This window comes from Pteropus vampyrus, unplaced genomic scaffold, assembly GCF_000151845.1.
Source record: "Pteropus vampyrus isolate Shadow unplaced genomic scaffold, Pvam_2.0 Scaffold358, whole genome shotgun sequence".
In the NCBI taxonomy this organism is placed as follows: Eukaryota; Metazoa; Chordata; class Mammalia; order Chiroptera; family Pteropodidae; genus Pteropus; species Pteropus vampyrus.
The window spans coordinates 987330-1007517 of NW_011889139.1; the positions used below are offsets into that span (position 1 = coordinate 987330).

The 20188-nt window shown below is 42.4% G+C and overlaps 2 protein-coding genes across 3 annotated transcripts; both read left to right on the top strand.

Annotated features, from left to right (window-relative positions):
• The first annotated feature begins 7592 nt into the window (after positions 1–7592).
• Positions 7593–9273, top strand: LOC105304982 (C-C motif chemokine 4). The gene is made up of 3 exons (XM_011379370.2): positions 7593–7887; positions 8345–8459; positions 9027–9273. The coding sequence occupies exons 1-3, from the start codon at positions 7812–7814 to the stop codon at positions 9112–9114; spliced, it is 279 nt and encodes a 92-aa protein (XP_011377672.1). The 5' UTR covers positions 7593–7811; the 3' UTR covers positions 9115–9273.
• A 9236-nt stretch (positions 9274–18509) lies between these two features.
• LOC105304983 (WAP four-disulfide core domain protein 18-like) lies at positions 18510–20188 on the top strand. Of its 2 annotated transcripts, none has more exons than XM_023522868.1 (3): positions 18510–18623; positions 19227–19379; positions 20078–20188. In XM_023522868.1, the coding sequence occupies exons 1-3, from the start codon at positions 18542–18544 to the stop codon at positions 20089–20091; spliced, it is 249 nt and encodes an 82-aa protein (XP_023378636.1). In that variant the 5' UTR covers positions 18510–18541; the 3' UTR covers positions 20092–20188. The 2 variants fall into 2 exon arrangements, with proteins under 2 accessions (XP_023378636.1, XP_011377673.1); XM_011379371.2 differs by having other exon boundaries at positions 19227–19375.

The following is a 20188-nucleotide window of genomic DNA, read 5'->3' on the forward strand; positions in this document are numbered from 1 at the left end:
CTATTTTAAGGAACCCATATGATTACATAAATAATGCCACATTCAAAGCAGTTTTCTTTTCTTATTCTTTTCATTCATAATTTCAGTGGTGTGAAAGGGTTTACTTTCTCAATGAGATCTGTATTTTATCCTTTTCCATTCTTTATTATTGTATTGTTACATAATTAATAAGCATAGATCACATTTTATATTGAAAAGTAGATTTAGTTCTTTTTGATGGTCCGTCTTCTAGATGTTCCTGGTCTAGTAGGGGCAGGTAAAGTATATAAATGGGTAACCACAGCACTTAGCAGAAAGTGCAAAGATTTCTAGGAGAAAAATAAATGAAAGCTCAGAACACCAGGAGGAGGGAGCAATGATCTCTCTCGGGCAGGTTGAGGAAGGCTTCATGGAAGGTACGGAACTTTGATTGGGTCTTGAAAGCTACACGGGATTGGCACATACACAGATGGGGTGGTAGTAGAGGTCCAGCTGGTGCAGAGTCATAGGTGTGAAACTGCTATCTCAGCAGGAGTGAACAGTTCAGTGTAGCTGCAGACGGATGGAGCAAATATGGATGATGAAACTAAATTGGGGCCAAACCAGGAGAATTTTGAATTTCCCTAGCAGAAGTTAGAACAATGGAGGAAACAAGACATAAGCAAAGTGAGACTACACCTTAAGAATTCTGACCTCCCTGTGTCTATAGAGTTACTTCTCTTAAAACATATGGGCAGTGTTTTATCCCATCTCTATGATTGCTAATGATGGTTGTGAGGGAGGCAAAGCAAAGACAAGATCAGGGGGCACCGGCAGATTTCGCTGAGGCTTTAGCAAGTAGGTGTGTTCCTTTGTTACCGTCAGTTCCTAAAAAGGAGTCTATCACTTGTTTCACTGGAAACTCTAGATCACAAATGATGCCTCCTCCTCACCCCACCTCCTCTGCCTCAGCTGTTAGTTGATACCCTAAGTTGCATTCCCTCCTTTACTTCTTGGGGGGGAATCCCCTTTATGATTCAGTTTCTGAAAGCTGTCTTCTGTAAGTTGGAGAGGGCAAGAAGAAGGAAATGGAAACTGCTGAATCAGTAACTTTCTGATAGTGCATCTTATTATCTACCTCTATGGTGACAGCGCTTACCGCATGGTGTTACAATGAGCTATTTCTCTAATTTTCTCTTCAAAAAATTTAGACCATGTCCTGTGGACTTTAAACCAAATTCATATCATGTCTTGCTGATGGATTTAAAGCAAATCCTAGCACATGATGATTATGACATAATGAGTTTTATAACATAGTTTCTAGTTTTTATAATTTTATTCTTTTTAAAAAAGGTGATTCATTGAATATAAAATTCTATCATAGTGATTATATATTTGTAAGATTTTCCATACCAATCCTAAAGCCAAAAAATAGCCTTTTATCATATGTGTTTTATTTTATTGGAAAAGAACATACTTGTATGCAAAGTGTGTGCTTATTATGCACACATTGAATGAATAATGTTTGGGAGCCTTAGGATGGTTGAATTGGTTTTGAGGGGTCTTAGAAATTTTCTAGGAGGTAAATTGATGTTCCCAGGTAAAATGATTTCTCCAGGATCACACACATAGAGTTGGTCAGTTTTATATTTCACTGTCTGCATTATCTCCAGCAATAACCACAATGCCTGACACAATAGAGCTTAAAAAATATTCAGTGAATCACTGAATATTCACTGTTTTGACATGCAGTATGTGCTATGCTCAAAGCCCCACTATGGAGTTGAAATATTAATATTATATAAAGGATCAGAAAGGCCATGGTGTCAAGGTCTTGATCTTTGGGAGCTACCCAAGATCTCTTAGGAGGTGGTGACAGGAAGTCAACATGGTGGATCCATCAGCATGGAGGGGCTTGATTTGTGTCCTAGTTTTCTGGCTCATTCCAGCATCTTTGAGGCCCTACCTCTGTCCAGCAGAGTGTCCCAGCCACGAGTACAGAGAATTCTGGCTGAACAGTTCATGTTCTGTAATATCACAGCCTTTGTCCTGCTCTGCTTACCTCTTCTTTGCTTCCCAAGCCCCGGCCCTCCTGGATCGGTTTTCTTCCAGTTTCTGGCCCTGCAATTCCACTTCCCCAGGTGTCAATCTCAATTCCCTCCCTGTGATAACAGTGGTTCCCATGGGTGGGTTCGGCCCAGGTTTGGCCTCCTTTTGTCAGATGTGGCCTTGAGTCAGATTGCAGCAAGCTCAGCCTCCCCTTTCATGGGGGTGGAAACAGTATCCTAGGGGCCCCTTTCTGGCATCCTAGAGAGACAAGGTCTCCATGCAGCCCCTTCTCTCTCCTTGTCTATCTTGAGTTCTCGTCATTCCTGTCTGGCCATTGTGTGTTGTGTGTGTGTGTATGCAGTAGATCAAGGTATACATCTTAGTATTGGATTAGATCCTTCCCCCTGCTCCTCTACTCATCCTTCTGTACTCTCTGTTCAGCGAAAAGTGTCCCCTTCCATCCAGCTTCCAAGCAAAAAACTTGAGAGTCACCTTGGCCTGTCCTTCCCCTTCACCTCCTACATCTACAGTGGTCCTTCTTTGTCTGCGGTTTTGCTTTCCTGGGTTTGTTACTGCAGTCAAGCATGGTCAAAATATTAAGTGGAAAATTCAGATATAAATAATTCATAAGTTTTAAATTGTACACTGTCCTGCTCCATCCCACTGGGGCCATAAATCATCTCTTGGTCTACACGCTATATGTGCTACCTGCCAGTTTGTCACTTAGTAGCCATCTCAGTTCTCAGATCACTGTTGGTATCACAGTGCTTGTGTTCAAGTTAACACTTATTTTACTTAATGTTGTCACCAAAACTCAAGAGTAGTGATGCTGGCTATTTGTATATGCCAAAGAGAAGCTGGAAAGTGCCTCCTTTAAGTGAAAAGGTATGTATGTAGAATAGGAAAAAACTTAGTATAGATAAGGTTCAGATCCGAGGTCTTAGGCATCCACTGGAGGTCTTGGAACATATCCCCCACAGATAAGTGTGAGGGACTATTGTATTCAATCTATTGTATTTTGAAATTGTATATCTGCTTCTTACCATTCCCACTGCCATTGTCTTAGGTCAGGACCATATCACTTCTTACCATGACAGCTGTAACAATGTTCTACCACTGTTTTTTTCTTCCAGTTTGCCTCTCTTCAGTCTGTCCCGTCATCGCACAGCATGCAAAGTGATTTTGCTGATCAGTCTCTGTCGCTTTCTGTTGAAAATCCTTCAAGTATTTTGCATTGTTTCCAGCATGAAATGGAAGCTTCTCTGTAACCTGAGCCCTGTCTTCCTCGCTGGCCACATCTCTTGCTACCTTCAGACTTCCTGGAAACCAAGACTCATCCCTCTGAACTACATGTAATTCCTTAAAAGTGCAGATCTCTTTTCTGCTTTTCATAAATGAGTTGTCAACTTGACAAAGCACAGTTTCCCCTTCTTGTAAATCACAAGGAAGAGTGAAATGCTTTAAGCACGAGTACGTCCTATGGCAGCTGCTGAGATTAATATGTAGAACAAATAAGAAAAATCACTATTTAATTCCCTTCATTTTCTAAGGAAAAGAGAGAAATCCATGGATTCCACTGTTCAAACACATGCGAAATGTAAAACGGAAAGACATTTTACATCATAATTACAGAACTTTGGCTGTTAAGCTTTAACACAAATTTATAATAAGCACATTTTCTTCCTTGGTGTCATTTCCAAATCTATCATGTATTAGCTGTGTGTTCTTCCATAGTTACTTACCTCTCTGTGCTTTGGTTTCCTCGTGTGCGAAAAGGGATAATAATAGTATCTACCGCAGAAGATTGCTATGGGAATTAAATACATTAGTTTTTATAAAAGTATTTGAATATCAGTGGCTCAAAGTAAGTGCTATGTTTTAGTTACTGTTATCATTATTATCAAAATATTTCAATTAATCTATTTTATATATTTAAAAAATGCAGGTCCTTTGTTCTTTGCCTGAATAACCCCACCCCACGCTCTTTGCTTGGCTGATCATCTTCAAGTCGCAGCTCAATTTATAATAGAGAAAAGTTAGAACAACCTGAATGGCCTGACCTAAGTAACAGAAGGGTTAAATATAAATTTTGGTATAATGTTTTGGTATTTCCATGCAATGAAATATCGTGCATGTTAATTTTGAAAAAATTTTTGAGTTCTTAATGACATGGGTAAATATAAAGTAACAATAATAAGATACACTAACAGTATTAAGCAACAATAGTAAAATGCTAAACTAAAGAATGCTGGGTAACTTTTGTTTTCTTATTTATGATTTCCTATATTTTTCTAAATTTTGTATGGTGACCATGTATATTTTCTATTGAAAACAAAGCAAACTAGTATAAAGTTTTTTATACTAGTTTTTAGAAGCCTTTCTTAACACTTTACCACCACTTTCCAAGGCATGCATCCCCAATGCCTGACATAGTACCTGTCATATAGTGGGTACTCAATAAAGTTTTGCTGAATTACTTTTCTCTCTTTCTGGATATTTCAGTCTGGAAAGAGCTAGAAAGAGGTGTAAAAGCATTGTTTGAAGGAAGAAAGTTGCTTCATAAAGAATACTGAAAGTTTTCTTGAACTCTCCAAAAACTGGTGAAGCTTTAAGATTCTCTCATGAATTTAACATCCTCTGAAGTCACTGCCCTCCATTCCTGATGGCCAAAGAGCAGACTGTGGTGGGTGATAAAGGCCCTTTCCACTTTAAGAAGAGTGAGGTGGCTGGCTGAGGGGTGGAGTATGGCCACCCATATAATGAACTGCTCCAATCAGTTCACTGTCTTCCAGACACCATCCTGAGCCCTGCGCTTTGCGTAACTGTGTACTTCTTTCTTCAATCTACAATCCCATTTCCCCCAAGTGACTTGGCTCCCATATTGGCAAAGCCAAAGGATTTGCCTCTTTTTGGTTTATTATTGTGGCAAAATGACCAAAATATTTCAATTAATCTATTTTATATATTTAAAAAGTACAGGTCTTTTGTTCTTTGCCTGAATGACCATGTGTTCAGCTCACCTTGGATTTCCAGTCTCAAGGAATCACTTGCAAAGACTTCTCTAGTCTAAGCATTCCATCTCCTAGGGGTGCACACTCTCAGCCCCAACACCAGTTGTCTCCCCAACACTCATGCATCTCAGCTCTCTCTAGGAGAACACAGAATGTCAGGATTGACCACCTCTACTACCTGCTCCTCAGCAGCTTTGTAATCTTTTCTGAGAGTCTGGCACCTTCAGAGAGATTCCCTACATGTGCTCTCTCAAAGGGTCACAGCTATAAAGGAAGTCTGATCATCTCAGGACCAAGACTCGGAAGACCTTGGATCTTGACACTCATCCTGTGCAGCCACGATCCAGTCTTTTAACTTCTCTAGGTTTGCTTCCTAACCTGTTCTGCAGCAAAACAGATTAGGATTAGATAAAACCATGGACATGGACATGCAGGGAGAAATCAAAAGTACCAGGCCTTTGCGAGTTCATATTACTGCTGGGGTTGCCAGCCCTGCCTGCAGTTTACTGAGGCTGGGACGACAAAATGACGAAACAGATATGAAAGTGCCCAGAATGGAGTTATGAGCACAGTGCCAGTCAAGGGTGTAGAACGGGAAACTTCTATATTACCACGAGTGAGGGGAAGTGAAGTTTCCTTATAGTGATTGGGCGGGTAACCCACAGAATGCATTTGGTGCTCCCTGGAACCATGGTTGACACCTGCTGTCACTTCTCACACCCCTAACTGGAAAGAGTTGAGTCCTAAAATAGTATCACTTTGATAAAAACCATTGGGTATGTGGGTCGAGGGCAGGGAAATTATCACGTTATCGGAACTGAGGGATCACATTTTGAATAGAGTGTCAGAATGACCTGTTAATTTTTACTTCATTTATCTAAATGAAGTTCACATCCTGACTCCATGTTACCTATCACACCTCTTCCCATTACAATTTGGATGCTTGTTAAACAAGTGTTTGTTTACCACCTCCTGTGTACACAGATATAAGCATAACATGGATTCTGCATCAAGGAGTTCGCTTTCCAGTGGGGGAAGCAGCCAAATAGATATGTTACAGGTGATATGATGGAAGTAGCTCAGGAGCTGTAGGAACATGGAGGGAGATGCAGAAGTCAGTTGGAAGAGAGGTCAGGAGAGGTTCTCTAGAGAAGATGAACACTTTTTTATTGTGTATTCAAGATGCATTTGTTATTCTTTCTAGACTATTACTTAGAAATGGCCTCAATGTACAAATCTTGGAGACCACTGATTTAGCTAAACATATTGGCACAAGCCCTTTGTACTCTTGGTGTGGAATTTTACTAATGTGAACACAATATTATTGTTGGGACATTCATGAACAAAACATTTGTCTCCATGACCCAAAGATCAAATCAAGGCTAGGAAGCAAAATTCAATGGCCAAACTCATTATGTGGCTCTATGCAGACTCATCACCCATTCTTATCTATTATCATTCTCATAATGCCTTAGAGGAAGGATCTACAAAATCTCTCCACAACTTGAAGATCACTACACCCCACTCATTTAGATGGAGATCTCCATGTCAAAGGCTCTTTCTTAGCATGCAGTGGGATCTATCCTTGACTTGGAACTATCAATCTACAGCCAAGGGATGGCTTTCTTCATTCTTTGGGCTCTCTGACATTTTGTTTCTACCTCTAATGTGACACTTACTTTATTCCATCTCATGAGATAGTTATTTTTGTCACTGTCGACACCATCACTAGACTAACAATTTTTTGATGGGAGGGATGGGGCTTCCTTCCTCTCTGCCTTCCCCGACAAAAAGCAGATGACATAAATTGGATTCAGTATAAATAGCATGGATAACAAAGCCTGTGAAGATCTCAAGGAACGCAAGATACACACTCTTTCCCTTAAAACGAGGTCCTTAATACATGGAGATAAAACTCCACCAACCAGGAGAGACCAAGAGAGACACCGGCATATGTGATATGAGGGATCAGAGAACGTTAGAGTTGCGGATAAGGGCCTTGGTAAAGATCAGAACATTTGAAACAAGTCTGACACAAAGAAAAGGGTGAGGACAGAAAGGATGGAGGAAAGAAATACAGTTTGTGTGTGTGCAGGTAAGTGGTGATGGACAGTGTGATGGGAGGTAGGATGACATTGTACTTTATTTAGTGATCCTGAAGTACTCCAAGATGCTGCTCTGCCCCCTCCTATCCCACATCTCTATGGTACAGGGGGGAGTGTTAAGGTTACTCAGCCCAGTAGAAGGAGGGCCAGGAATGAGACATGGAGTCCTGGCTCTCCCTTACTTCTTGGGACCAGGCTTGTGGTAACCCTGCAAAGACTGATGTGAAGCCTCCAGCTTCTGGAGGTGCCAACCACCAAGAGCAGCATCGTTGTCATCTACAAGCCCCTTCTGGCAGGTGTGAATGTTTCATCCTTCCTCTCGGGTTTACAATTCTCTCCTCAGTCTCGATCATTACCTTCGGTGTACCACTTCCCTCTAGGGTGCAGCCCACTTCTTCTCCCCTCCACCTCCTTCTTCTTTCCACTGTGATGACACCGCCCTGAAGGAGAGAAGCTCTGCAGAGCTCCTAACTCTCCGCTAGCTTCAGTTTCCTTATTGGCACCATGACGTCATCTTTACCCTGGAAATTCCACTTGCTCTCCTGTGCCCCCACTTTTGTCCCAGTCCTCAGAGTCCTTCTTATAAAGAGGGGATCCCGACTCAGTATCAGCACAGAACAGAGTCAGGTTCTGAAGCTTCTGGGTTCTGTAGTCTCAGCTCCAGGAAAGCCTCTCCTCCACCAAGACCATGAAACTCTGCGTGACTGTCCTCGCTCTCCTCGTCCTAGTGGCTGCACTCTGCTCTCCAGGACTCTCAGCACCAAGTAAGTTTGTTCTTTCAGCTGCATTTCTACAGCCACTTTTCTAGTTGGGGCTGAAACAAAAGGGATGAGACAAAAGGGAACTGGGACGATGAAGTAGCTTGCTGTTAAATGTAGCGTCCAGCAGACATTCAATAATATTCGAGATCCTGTTTTCTTAAGAAATAGCAATGAGCAGACTTGTTTAAGCAAGCCCCCGTCTCTCTCTGTGCCTTGGTTTCCCCATCTGTAAAATGAAGGGAGTCAGACCTTACTCTGAGACCTGATCCAGCTCCATGACCTTCTCTTAGGATACTGAATTCTAAATAAGACTCTGACTCAGGGTTGGTGGGATTGGATACAAGGGACTGTGTTTGGGGATCTGGTAGCTCCACAGAGATGCTCATTGAATATCCATAACTAGAAGCCAAATGATCAGCTCCTCGTATAGCTTTGATCTCACCCCAACCTTTCTTTCCAGTGGGTTCAGATCCTCCGACAGCCTGCTGCTTCTCTTACACCCTGCGGAAGATCCCTCGCAACTTTGTGATAGATTACTACGAGACCAGCAGCCTTTGCTCCCAGCCAGCTGTGGTGTAAGTATCAACTCCTGGGCTGCTCTGAGAGGCCAACGTGAGGGCAGGATTAGATAAGGGGCCTGTCTGGGGGCAGGGGGAGGATCAAACAGTAGAGAGGCAGGTCTCAGAGCTGAAGGCCTCACAGAAAGCAGTGAGAAACAGGTCATGAAGTCACCTGTTGAGTCCTGGAGGGGGCTGTGTGGAGCCAAGGGAGAAGATGGAGGGTTTCTGGGGAGAAAGTTTGCCCGAGGCCAGCGTACCAGGGAAAGTAAAAAAGATGACAAGAAATATGGGCTGACTTTCTTAAACCATGCTTAGAAAATTTATTGCTAGGGGCAGTAGGGAACGAATGGGGAGATATAGTTGTATTGATTGTAAAACTCATTGGTTCCTAGTCTGGGCAACCTTAGAGGCCACAGCTAAATCCAGGGTGGAAGGTACAAGGAGTCTGGTTCCAGTACCACCCCAGGATGGGTCTTCCCATCCACTAGAGCTGTCCAACACAAACCATGGTCAAGCAGAGGGCGACATCTAATGTGGGCAAGGTCCCATGGGATTGTAATCTAGCTACTCCTTGTTTCACAGATTTCAAACCAAAAAGGGCAGACAAGTCTGTGCCAACCCCAGCGAACCCTGGGTTCAGGAGTACATGGATGACCTGGAACTGAACTGAGCCGCTTCGAGCACAGGGGCAGGAGGCCTCCAGGGAAGGTCACCTGAGCCTTACTCTTCTCAGTGAGATGCGTCCTCTCCACGTTTACAGCGCCTCTCAGTCCCTGTTCCTTCTCTTAATTTAATCTTTATTATGTGCTGTATTATTGTATTTGGTGTTATTTTCATTATTTATGTGTTATTTTTGTTTGTTTGTTTTTGCCAAAGGACACATGTCCCCCATGGGGATGGTCTACCATTACTGTTTCTCTGCTATTGCGGATACGTGGATAATGCAGTCGATTCCATGTGTTTTCATAATAAAACTTTAATAAAAATGTAGACAGTTTCTTTGTGTTTTAATTTGATTTAGAGTGAAGAGAATTGCCTGATGTTATTAATAAGGACAAACTACAGTTTCCAAACACAGTAAGAATGAGAAATTACTGAGTACTTCATATGGGTGAAATGCTCTAAAGACACAATCTCGCTTAAAACTTTCAACAAGGATTTTAACACCCTTATGAAGTAGGGATTCTCACCTCCCAGCTTTACAGATGAGGAAACAGAGGCACAGAGGTGATGTGACTTGTTAAGGTCTGTAGGTCTGCTTGGAGAGCACCATGAAAGATGACCCCAAAGGATAGCCGTGATGCTAAGGTTATCATTTCAATATCTTATAGGGAAGTTGTAAATAGCAGCAGCAGCACAACATAGAGGGCAGACAAGGTAGTTCAGAATCAGAAAAGTGGGCCTCCATCACTTTTTACCAGTGTACTGTAGGGTGGAGGTAATATTAGCTACTTTGAAGGGCTGTTATAAGTTGATGTGTAAAGCACCCACCACAGGGCCTGGTATCTGGAAGATTCTCTCTTTCCCTCTCTGAGCCTTAGCTTTTTCACTTCCAACAGGCATAGCGGCTATCTTCCCAGGGTCATTATGTGAATTAGATGAGTTAATGGATCAGCTCTCTAAAGCCCAAAGGAAATGTGAAGTGTTGTCATGTGCACAGAAGAATGAATGTCAGATTTGGTTCTGGAGTGTTGTGGGAGTAACCTAAAGGCATGTGTCCTTAATAGCCTTTCAATCAGAACTTCCTATTACAAAGGTCAGAGAGAACATGGGTCTGAGATAGAATGCATGCACAATCAAGCCTTGATCCACAGGACATAAAATCGTCTATTAAAGCTGGCAGGAACCTCTCAGATTATCTGGTCCAGCCCTCTCATATTATGAAAACCAAGGGCCAGGGACAGGGAAGTGACTCGCTAAAGGCCACTGAGCAGGTGTGTGATAGAGTAGGATGGTCAGTGCCAAGTCCCAAGTTAGCCCTATTTTCTGTGCTACTTGCTACTCTGTGGTCCCCCAAAGAAAAACCCATTGTGTAAATATAGGGGAAAGAGGGGGCAACCTTGATCATTATTTTCTTAGTCCAGTGCAAAAGCAGAACTGGGAGCCTGTTCCACTCTGGGGCCAACAGATACAATTCCTTTCCTTGCCCTGTCCTCAGCCCATCATCCCAGAGACCCAGTAGATTCCACAAGGACTGAGAGAAGGAGGTTGGGGCAGAGCTGGTCCAAAAAAGTATGAGAAGAGGCTAGCAGCAAGGAATCTCACTGGTCGTGGCTGCTGCTTTTCATCTACCTAGAGCTGAGCTGTTCAATATGTTAGCTGCTTGCCACAAAGTGGCTATTTAAATTTCAATTAAATTTAATTCTTCAGTTGCACTAGTCACATTTCAAGTTTTCACTGGTCATCTCTTAGAGAGTGAAGGTATAGAACAGTTTCATCATGGCGGAAAGTCCCATAGCATGGCACTGTCCTAAAATAGTCTGAGGGCATAAAGGAAATGAAAGGAGAGGGTGCTGGGGTGGCCTGGAAGGTTAGAGTGTGGTCTTCTGTGAAAGATACACAAATCTATTCTGAGGGAAGTGGTAGGAGAGAGAATGAATGATCCCCAGACCTGAGAAAGTATAGATCACTGTGGTAGGCTGAATAATGACCCCCCAAATGTCCACATCCTGATTCCCAGAACCTGTGAATATTACCTTCCATGGCAAAAAGGACTTTGCAGATATGATCAAGTTAAAAATTTTGAGATGGAGAGATTATCTTGGATTATCAGGTTAGGCCATAAATGTAGTCATAAGTGTCCTTATAAGAGTGGGCAGAGGAAAACTTGGTGACAGAAGACAAGAAGACAATGTGTCAGCTGAAGGAAGATGCTATGCTACTGGCTTTGATGTTGGAGGAAGGCGCCAGGAGCCAAGGAATGAAATAAAGCAGCTGTAGAAGCTAGAAAAGGCGAGGAAATGGTTTCTCCCCTAAACCCCCCAGAGGGAACTCAGTCCTATTGACACCTTGATTTTAGCTCAGTGAAACAGATTTTGGACTTCCGACTTGTAGAACTTTAAGAGAATAAATATGTGCTGTTTTAGGACACTGCATTTGTAGTAATTTGTTACAGCAGCAATAGGAAGCTAACACAATCACCAACTGAAGAGTCACCAACAGTGACCCCCTCCAGCTCAGTGTAAAAGGTGATGGAACATTCTAGAAGGTGATACAAAACTTTCCTGCAGAAGAAACCCTGGGTGGAATGACCACATTCCCAGGCGATGGAATATAACGAGGTGAGACATCTCAAGAGGAGGATCTGCTTCAGCAGCTGAGAATGAGGACAGAGGCTTCACCAAGGGTACAAAACCCACAAGCCAGGCTAAGAGGAAGCCTGCTTCTTCTTGAGACTCCTGTGTTCTTCTGGGGGAGCAGATGTCTTGGATTCCTGTTTGGAAGATTCTATCCTCTCATTTGTCAAATGAAGTCTAGAGCAGAGCCATGACTTGCTTTTGGTTATATTATTAGAGGTTTGGGGCCAGAGTCTCCTCCCTCACAATGGAATCCTTTCCCCCACACTTCCCCACCCCTGAGCAAATTGAAAGGTAGGAACTTAGTTCCACAGGGGCCGCATCGCCAGGGAAGGTTGCTGGAGAGCTGAATACCCTCATGAAGAAAGGCTTCACCCAGGAATGACAAATGAAAGCATGGAATCCTCACTGTGGGGCAATGTTAGACTTCACCTGTTGCACAATACAACTTTTGTTTTTTCCTTTCTCCTCTTTTCTAAAACTTCCTTCCCCGCTCCGAAACCAGGCAGTTGGTATTTGTGTACTTGACTTTTTAGTTGCGTTTTCTCTGTGTTTCTTGGATGGGAGCCGGAGCGAGAACAAACAAAGCAGGACAGGGGATGGGAGCTGTTTGCGGAACAACTTCTGTCAGTCAGGCTTGTGTTTTTCTACTCTTGCAGTGCCTGTCTCTGACATTTCCCTTTCCAGATAGGAGGGACTCTGTTTCCTCGTGTTCTGGTTTATGCAAACTTTCTGTCCTCTCTCTCTCTCACCCTAACCCAGAATCTTCTGTAATGCTCTCATGACATAGGCATTTTCCTCCTGGGTGGCAAAGAGCTGAGAAAGCAGAAGTAGGGACCAAGGATGCGAGTCAAACTGCAGACAGTGAAAGAAACCACAGTTCTTCCTGATGACCGAGCCCAGTGGCCACGCAGCTGCTCTCCATACTCACCCTTCACAGACTCAAGGGGCTTGTCCTCTCTCTTTTCTAGTTGTCTCCACTTGTTCGCCCTTCTTAACTGCTCGCTGCTCAGGTTCCAGTGAGTCTAAGCAGACAAGAAAATGGAAAAAGATGTAGAAGTTGAAACAAAATTATAACTGCATTTTTCTACTTTTAAAATAGTGTGGATGAAAAAGGGCCATGTACTAAACTTGACAAGCTCAAGGAGGCCTGCATGGCTGGCCTTACGAACTCGGAGACCAAAAGTAACCACATAGGATGGCCTGAACATAAAAATTCCTGATGAAAAGTGGGTCATGATGGGTAGTTATATCCTAGGCCTGGAGCTTCCTTGACAAAGGTTACTCTTTGCCTTAGGTGAGACTGTCTCTTATCTTTGTGTATCTAAGATAACATACCTTTGAGTCAGCATAATTTTCTTTTCCAGATCACTTGAAGGCACAACCGCCGGCACCAGAGCATGAGACCACATTGTTATCTTGTTGCCCACAAACCATCTCTATGTGCTGTAAATGTTAACTAGCCTGTACCTGCCAGTGTAAAAGAAGTACATGTCTCTCCATTTTGATTTTTTTATCCAATTCCAGATATTCTCCCTTTGCTTTCTCCTGCCCTCTTAATCTATTACCAATGGATTTCATGTAACCCTCCTAATATCTCCTTCTTTGATTCTAATGTATAAGATAAGCTGCAAAACTGCCATTCTCTAGAGTGTCTTCTCAATCTGTTGAGAGTTTTTGCTTCCTGGCAATTGTCATCAGTTTAGCTCAAATAAACTCATAAAAACTCTCTACAGGTTTGGACGTTTCTTATGTCAATGAAAGTTTTGTTGCAGAAAAATCATACCGGCAAGAAACCAAGCACCACTCAGAGTGTTGGAGAACTCAGATTTATTACTCCAGCGGTCCCAGAAAAGCTAGCACTCTAAAGATCTGGGCCCTGAGCTCAGGGGCAATCTTGCTTTTATAGAACTTATCCACGCAGTTACAGTTGGCATGGGCTGATTGATTAATTTGTCCTGAGGCAGTTACAGAGTGCTGGAGTTGCTATGGATTACAGGCAGGCACAGAGCACGAGATATTCAGACAGGAACTCAAGCAATACATCTGTTATCTAGACAGAACAAGCAAAAGGGAGGATGAGGCTTTAGTTAATTTCAAGGTCACCCTGCCTTTTGGCCTATGCGGCAAGCATATCTACAGAAGCAGAACAAAGAGCTGTTTACAGCCTTTTGAGTGGAAAATTCCTCTTCAGTTTCATTTTTATATATATGATAATTGTGTAAAATATATACATTCGGAAGAAAAGAGAAAATTACAAATTTTTTTTAGAGAAAGACAGGCTTGATACTAACAAGATGGTTTGGGGGACTCCTCTTGACCAAACAATTTGATATCATACACCCAATGGTCTTGAAATTAATAATTTTTAAATAGGTAACGATGGACATCGTATAAAATTTAAAAGGATATGCAACGAAAAATAAAAGTCTCCCTCCTAACTTTGTCACCCAAATATCCATTTCTCTTCCCTAGAAACAATGAATGACTACTATCGCTCTTTTATGAATTCCTTCAGAGGTTCGACAGCTTTTTAAAAGTATTAGGAAATGAAACAACAAACGCAAGAATCGGGAATGCCCAAACAAAAGGGCCCGAGGCTTCTAGCCTTTATCCTGAGGTGCTTTCAATTTCTCCTTCTATATGTCTAGATTTACAAAGTTCTCCACAACTGTGCTCTGGGACGATTTAATTCTGACCATTAAATTCCTGAAGCTTTGAAAATGCTAACTTCTCTTCCCTTTATTCGATTCTCTAACTAAGGGGTTGCTGGAAACATTTTTGATAGGTTTCATAGGACTGCTTATTTCACGTGATGCTTATAAATTTCAAAGTCACAGCGTTTGAGATACAAAAAATGTAATTTTATTTTCTCCACGACTGAACCCAACTCTGCAGTCCCCATTTCTTTTAATTTAATCTGGCCCCAAGGTAAACATAATTGCTTCCTGATGTTTTTTTTTTTTTTTTTTCCAGTCGAGAATCTTGCACCTGCCGTCCTTCTTTCTTCCCTTTCTCCTTCTCCTATTTTTCTCGGGCCCATCTACATCTTAGAGGGTGTGCGATTAGGCTGTGGGACTCTCAGGAATCTCGCTCTTTGTTGTCTCCTGACCTCTGCTAGCATCTGCTGAGGTGCATCTCAGCCCTTGGTCACTGGGCATTACCTCTATGCTTTTTCACTTGTCCTCCCATGACCTTCTGGGTCTAGTCTATGACTCTGCCCCTTTTTGTCCCACTCTAAGCTCCTCCAGGCCTGGGGCTTCTTGGAAAGGCCGGCAGTCTTCTCGGGCCACATCTCCCTCCTGCTCCCTGTAGTCCACACTCTTCCAGGGCAGGGTCGGGGCCCGATTAGGATCATTCTCAGATGTCTAACTTGTTGCCTCACTTTTGTCACTTTATTCTCCCACTAATGTCTATCTTACTTTCTTTTCCAATATGTGGGAAACTAGCTCTTATAATCATTATAGATTTAAAAAATACACGCGTCATTTATGGCATCAACCCTACCCCCAGTTTCTTTTGAGGCTTGGTCTTATAAACATCCTCTGTTCCCTAACTCAAATCCTTTTCTCTCAAGATGCCCAGGTCTTCAAATGGAAAGCCTGTGCTTTCAAAGCTGTAATGTCAATTAGAGTTTTAAGAAAAACCCACTGAGGAACTCAATTGACTTGTTTCTTTTTAAGCCATGTCTGCCCTCCCCCGAGGGCAGTGAGTCTAGTTTACAACTGAAGGCTTGCAACAGAGGAGAATGGGAGTAAGTATAAAGAATTGAGGGAGTAAGATACGGCACATTATACATTTTTCAAAATATTACCTGTTACAAAATATTACCTGTAACATAGAAAGGTAAACAAGCTCACCTGTGCCCAAGAGACCTCCTTGGCCAGATCTGTGCCACCTGATTTTTAAATTTTTATTGTCTATGACCTCTCATGCTCTCTAACAAAATGTCTTGGTGTTTATCCTCAGCTTTCCAAGAACCAGGACAAAGATGCAACATGAACAAGGTCTGGGACTGTTGGGCGGAGCACCTGGTTAGGTGTTGGCAGGGATAGGAAATGACTTTTTGAAATATGAAATTCCAGGAAAAATGGAATTCCATCTGCTGCACCCTCCAGGTTTTACATACTAGCCTGAAAAAAAAAAAAAAAGAATAAACCTTTGATGACTATAGGTATAAAGGGTGGGTTTTGTAGGCTGAGGATGTTTGGGATTCCCAACGTCTGGATTCAGTCTTTTCCCTTAATTTTTTTTTATTGTGTTAAAATACACGTAACATAAAATTTACCATCTTAACCATTTTTAAGTGTACAGTTCAATGGTATTAAATACATTCACATTGTTGTGCAGCCATCACCACCATCCATCCTCATAACTCTTTACATCTTGTCAATCTGAAAAGCTATACCTGTTAACAACTCCCCATTTTCTGCTCCCTCTCTGCCAGCTTCTGGCAACCACCTTTAAAGTTTCTGTCTCTATGATTTGACTACTCCGAATACTTCATATAAGTGGAACCACACAGTATTTGTCTATTTGCAACTGGCTTATTTCACTGAGCATGATGTCCCTGAGGTTCATCCATGTTGTGGTATATTGGAGAATTCCCTTCCTTTTTAAGGCTAAGAAATATTCCATTATATGTATACTACGTTTTGCTTATCCACTCATCGATAGACACTTGGGTTGTTTCCATGTTTAATTATTGCAAATAATGCTGCTATGAACATGGGTATACAACTATCTCTTTGAGATCCCGCTTTCAATTCTATTGAGTATATACTCAGAAGTGGAATTGCAGGGTTATATGATAATTCTATATTTAATTTTTTGAGGAACTTCTATACTGTTCCATCCTTAATTTTTTATATATGCCTGATAGTTGTTGCAGACACCTGACTATTATCAAATGATAATATGTCATGAGAATTTGCCAAATGCTCAAATTTGTGATTGTTAGTAGAGCACTAGAAATCAAATTTTTATGGAGATATTTCTTTTTTTTTTCTTTTCACAAAGAAATGAAGGTTTTATTAAGTAGGTGAACTGTTCCTCACTTCTATGTGCATGAAAGCAACTGGGGAGCTTTCCCGAAGTCCACCACTGGAGGTTCCCCATCAGCGGGCCCATGATGGGGTTGAAGTGTTTGCAAGGCATGAACTTCTCTTGAGTCTCAGTTTCTCCATGTGTGACATGGGGCTGCCAATGGAAGCAGCCCCATAGGCTTATGAGGCTTCAGTGAGATGACAGCTGTGAAGTACGAACACAGGGTCTAACGTACAATTGCGTGCTTAATAAAGGTCAAGTATTGTTGTTATAATTGAAGAGAGGCCCTGCTTAGCAACCTTGCAGCTCCCATTATTGAAATGCACACTTTAGCATAACTGCAATAGACCCTAATTACTCTTTGCCTCATACTGGAAACTTCAAGTGCTGGAGTAGCAAACACCAGATTATATTGTCTTAATGTCTGCTAACTGAATTTTTTTACATAACTGGGGTGAGAGTTTTTTGCCTCACAAATGGGATACATCCTGAAGGGAGTATGAGAATATATACAGATTGAAATATTCCATTAAAAATTTAACTTGGGGAAGCAAGATTACAAATGCATTGGGTCAGTGTAAATAGGTAATCTTTATAGGGGACAATTTGGGACAGTAGACACATCTTTTGTATTTCCATGTTTAGGTATCTCTTCTGGGGGGAAATACTGACATGTATAAACAAAGAAGCATTTACAAAGTGTATGATGCATATAACAGCAAATCATTTATGATAAACCAAAACCAAAACAAAACAAAAAAAACCAGAAACCACCTAAATGTTCAACAACTTAAGTCTGGTTAAATAAATCATAAACCACACAGGTAATGAAATTTTAGATAGTGGTCGTTTTTAAAAAAGGGAAAAAAAGATACTTATCCAGGCCTCCCCATAGGTGCTCATAAGGTACTTGACCCAGCTCTGATCACCAAGTACAAAACAGGCTTTTTCTTGTTTCCGTGGTCATTGGAGTTTTATCTCTACACCCCTTTCTCTAAGATTCTGTAGCTGTGGTAGGAAGGAGGGCGGCTTCTTACTGGGGTCCCTGTACAACATTTAGTATTCTTCTCCTGTGTTCAGCTCATTGTAGCTCACCAACACAGCTCTCTCTCTAAGAACCTTTCAGTATGGAGCAGGATAGGCTCAGAGACCACAAACCATCAAGATGGACTCTGTCTCTTAATCCCGAAAGGCCCTGCCAGCTTGCGATCTTTGAACATCCATCTCCTTGGATGAGTGACCTTACTTTCTTCTTATTACTACCTTTGTGATAAAGTGTGACACACATTCCACCCCTGCTTAGGGATCTCAGCCCCGGGCAGTTTCAAAGCACAAATTCACCAACTTTCCCAGAAGCATGTCAAAGTCTCCTGGAATGGACTTCCAGGAAGCCCCAGATGGGCCCCGATGAAGAGTACCTAGCTTCATTGTTTAAGCTCTTACTCTGAATTCTAAATTACACAGAGGAAGTTTTTTTCTTTGGCTACTGTTCCTAAAGGCACTAGGGAAACCAGTGCCAAGCTGTAACGTAGCAATGCACAAAGCATTTTGGAATGCTCCTGTCTGATACTTGCATTTCCAAGAAAATGATTAGAGAAAAATAAGTTGTGAAATAGAACAATCTAGATCATCCAGGGGAATTCCCTAGAGAGCCAATGTTTATATATCCTCCTGCTCTACTGCCTTTCACCCACATTCCTTTCTGAGTATAAATTGGGGCTGGGCTCTGTGTGTGCATTCACATCAAATGCCAATATGAAGACAGGCACGGTCTTTCTTCTAGTGGTTTTCATCACTCTGGGGATGGAGATGGTCTGCTCTCAGAGACCTTCCAGAGGTGAGAGTGCTGAGGCGGGTCTTACCAGAGAGTAGAGAAGGCTCAGAGCCCAGCTTCAGACCTGGGGGTAGTTTGGCACAGAAGCAGGCAGTACGCCGACTGCAGAGTGGAGTTTTGGCATTGATCAGACCCATTTCTTTTGACCTACTCGAGCAATCACCCTGCATTCCCATTCTTCTTATCAGGTCAGGTTGGGTCTGATTAGAAGTTGGGTTCTCTCTAGGTAGGAAATTTGCCTTGGGTGTGGGACTCCAACAGAGAGTAGCTGTGGGATGAACATGGGGTGTGTGAGGTGGGGAGATGGCTGTCTGTGATCAGAGATTTTCTAATTTCTTCTTACAAAGTGGTAAGAAGTGGGTTATGACAGTGCAGGTTTCTTGCCTGCTGGGACTGTGCAGCCCTTGGAATAGGTAAAAATTCTCCCGAGGGCTTGACTGTGAAAATAGGGGCTGAAGAGTGAGAGGGAGGAGTACAGGAGCACAAAGGAAGAAAGGGCAGAGGTGGAAGTTCTGCCAGAGATGAGGCTTTCAGACTTCCAACACCAGTTCTCATGCCTGTTTTAGTGACTGTTCCAGACTCCACAAAAAACATTATATGTTTCAGGATCACAAAGATCTGGAATCTGCCCAGAGGTGCCCAAAGGAGTCTTTGGGATTTGTGCTGAACTGTGCGCAGGAGATAGATCATGTCCCAGGGGAATGAAATGCTGCAGCAATGGATGTGGTCATGTCTGCGAATATCCTGTCTTCAGAGTGAGTATGTATCACTTAAGAGCTGTCCAAAGATGCAAACAACTTCCCAGTGGACTTTGCTGATGCTCATGTGTCCACTGCACACAGGAGTCTGGATAACTCCAAGAGAAAGGGGCTGGAAATAAATGGCAGAAGGACATCTAGTTGCATTATCTAAGGCCCTCTCCGAGAAGAGAAGCCCTATCCCAGGACAATCCAGGGATCTCTCAGTTAAGACAAGTAACCACGATCCTAGATTCATAGGCCATTAATAACCTCCTTCCTCTCCCCCACCAACAGGGCTTATTTCTTCCTGGAAAATGGGTGATCATGGGAGGAGGAGAGAAAGGAAAGCGAACCCCAATTTACTGAGTATCTCCTGTGTCAGGATTTCTACTAAGTTCTGTGGGAGCAAAGGGAAGAGTTCTTGGGTAGGTGGGTATAGGGAAAGTTGTCAGAGACTAGAGAACATTTAATGGAGAGCTTAAAAGATGCATAATTTGCTGGAGGAAGGAAGGGCAGTTGAGATGATGAAAGAAATGTGGGCCCTCCATTGGAGATGGGAAAGTGACTGTGGTGGTAGAAGGTGCAGCATCGCAGGGGCATGACAGAGGGTCATCCAAGCCAGAGTCCAAAGAGGAATGAGCTGCCTGACAAAGAGTTTGGTAAACTGCTGGAGGTTTTCGAGTAGAGAAAATGTCATGATCGAATTTGTCTTTTTAGAAGCGTGGAAATGATGACGGTGTGGTAACTATAATGGAAGGTTAGAAGGCATGCTTGGAGACCAGCCCCAGAAGATTTCTTATGAATCCAATGCTTGGTATACCAGCAAGA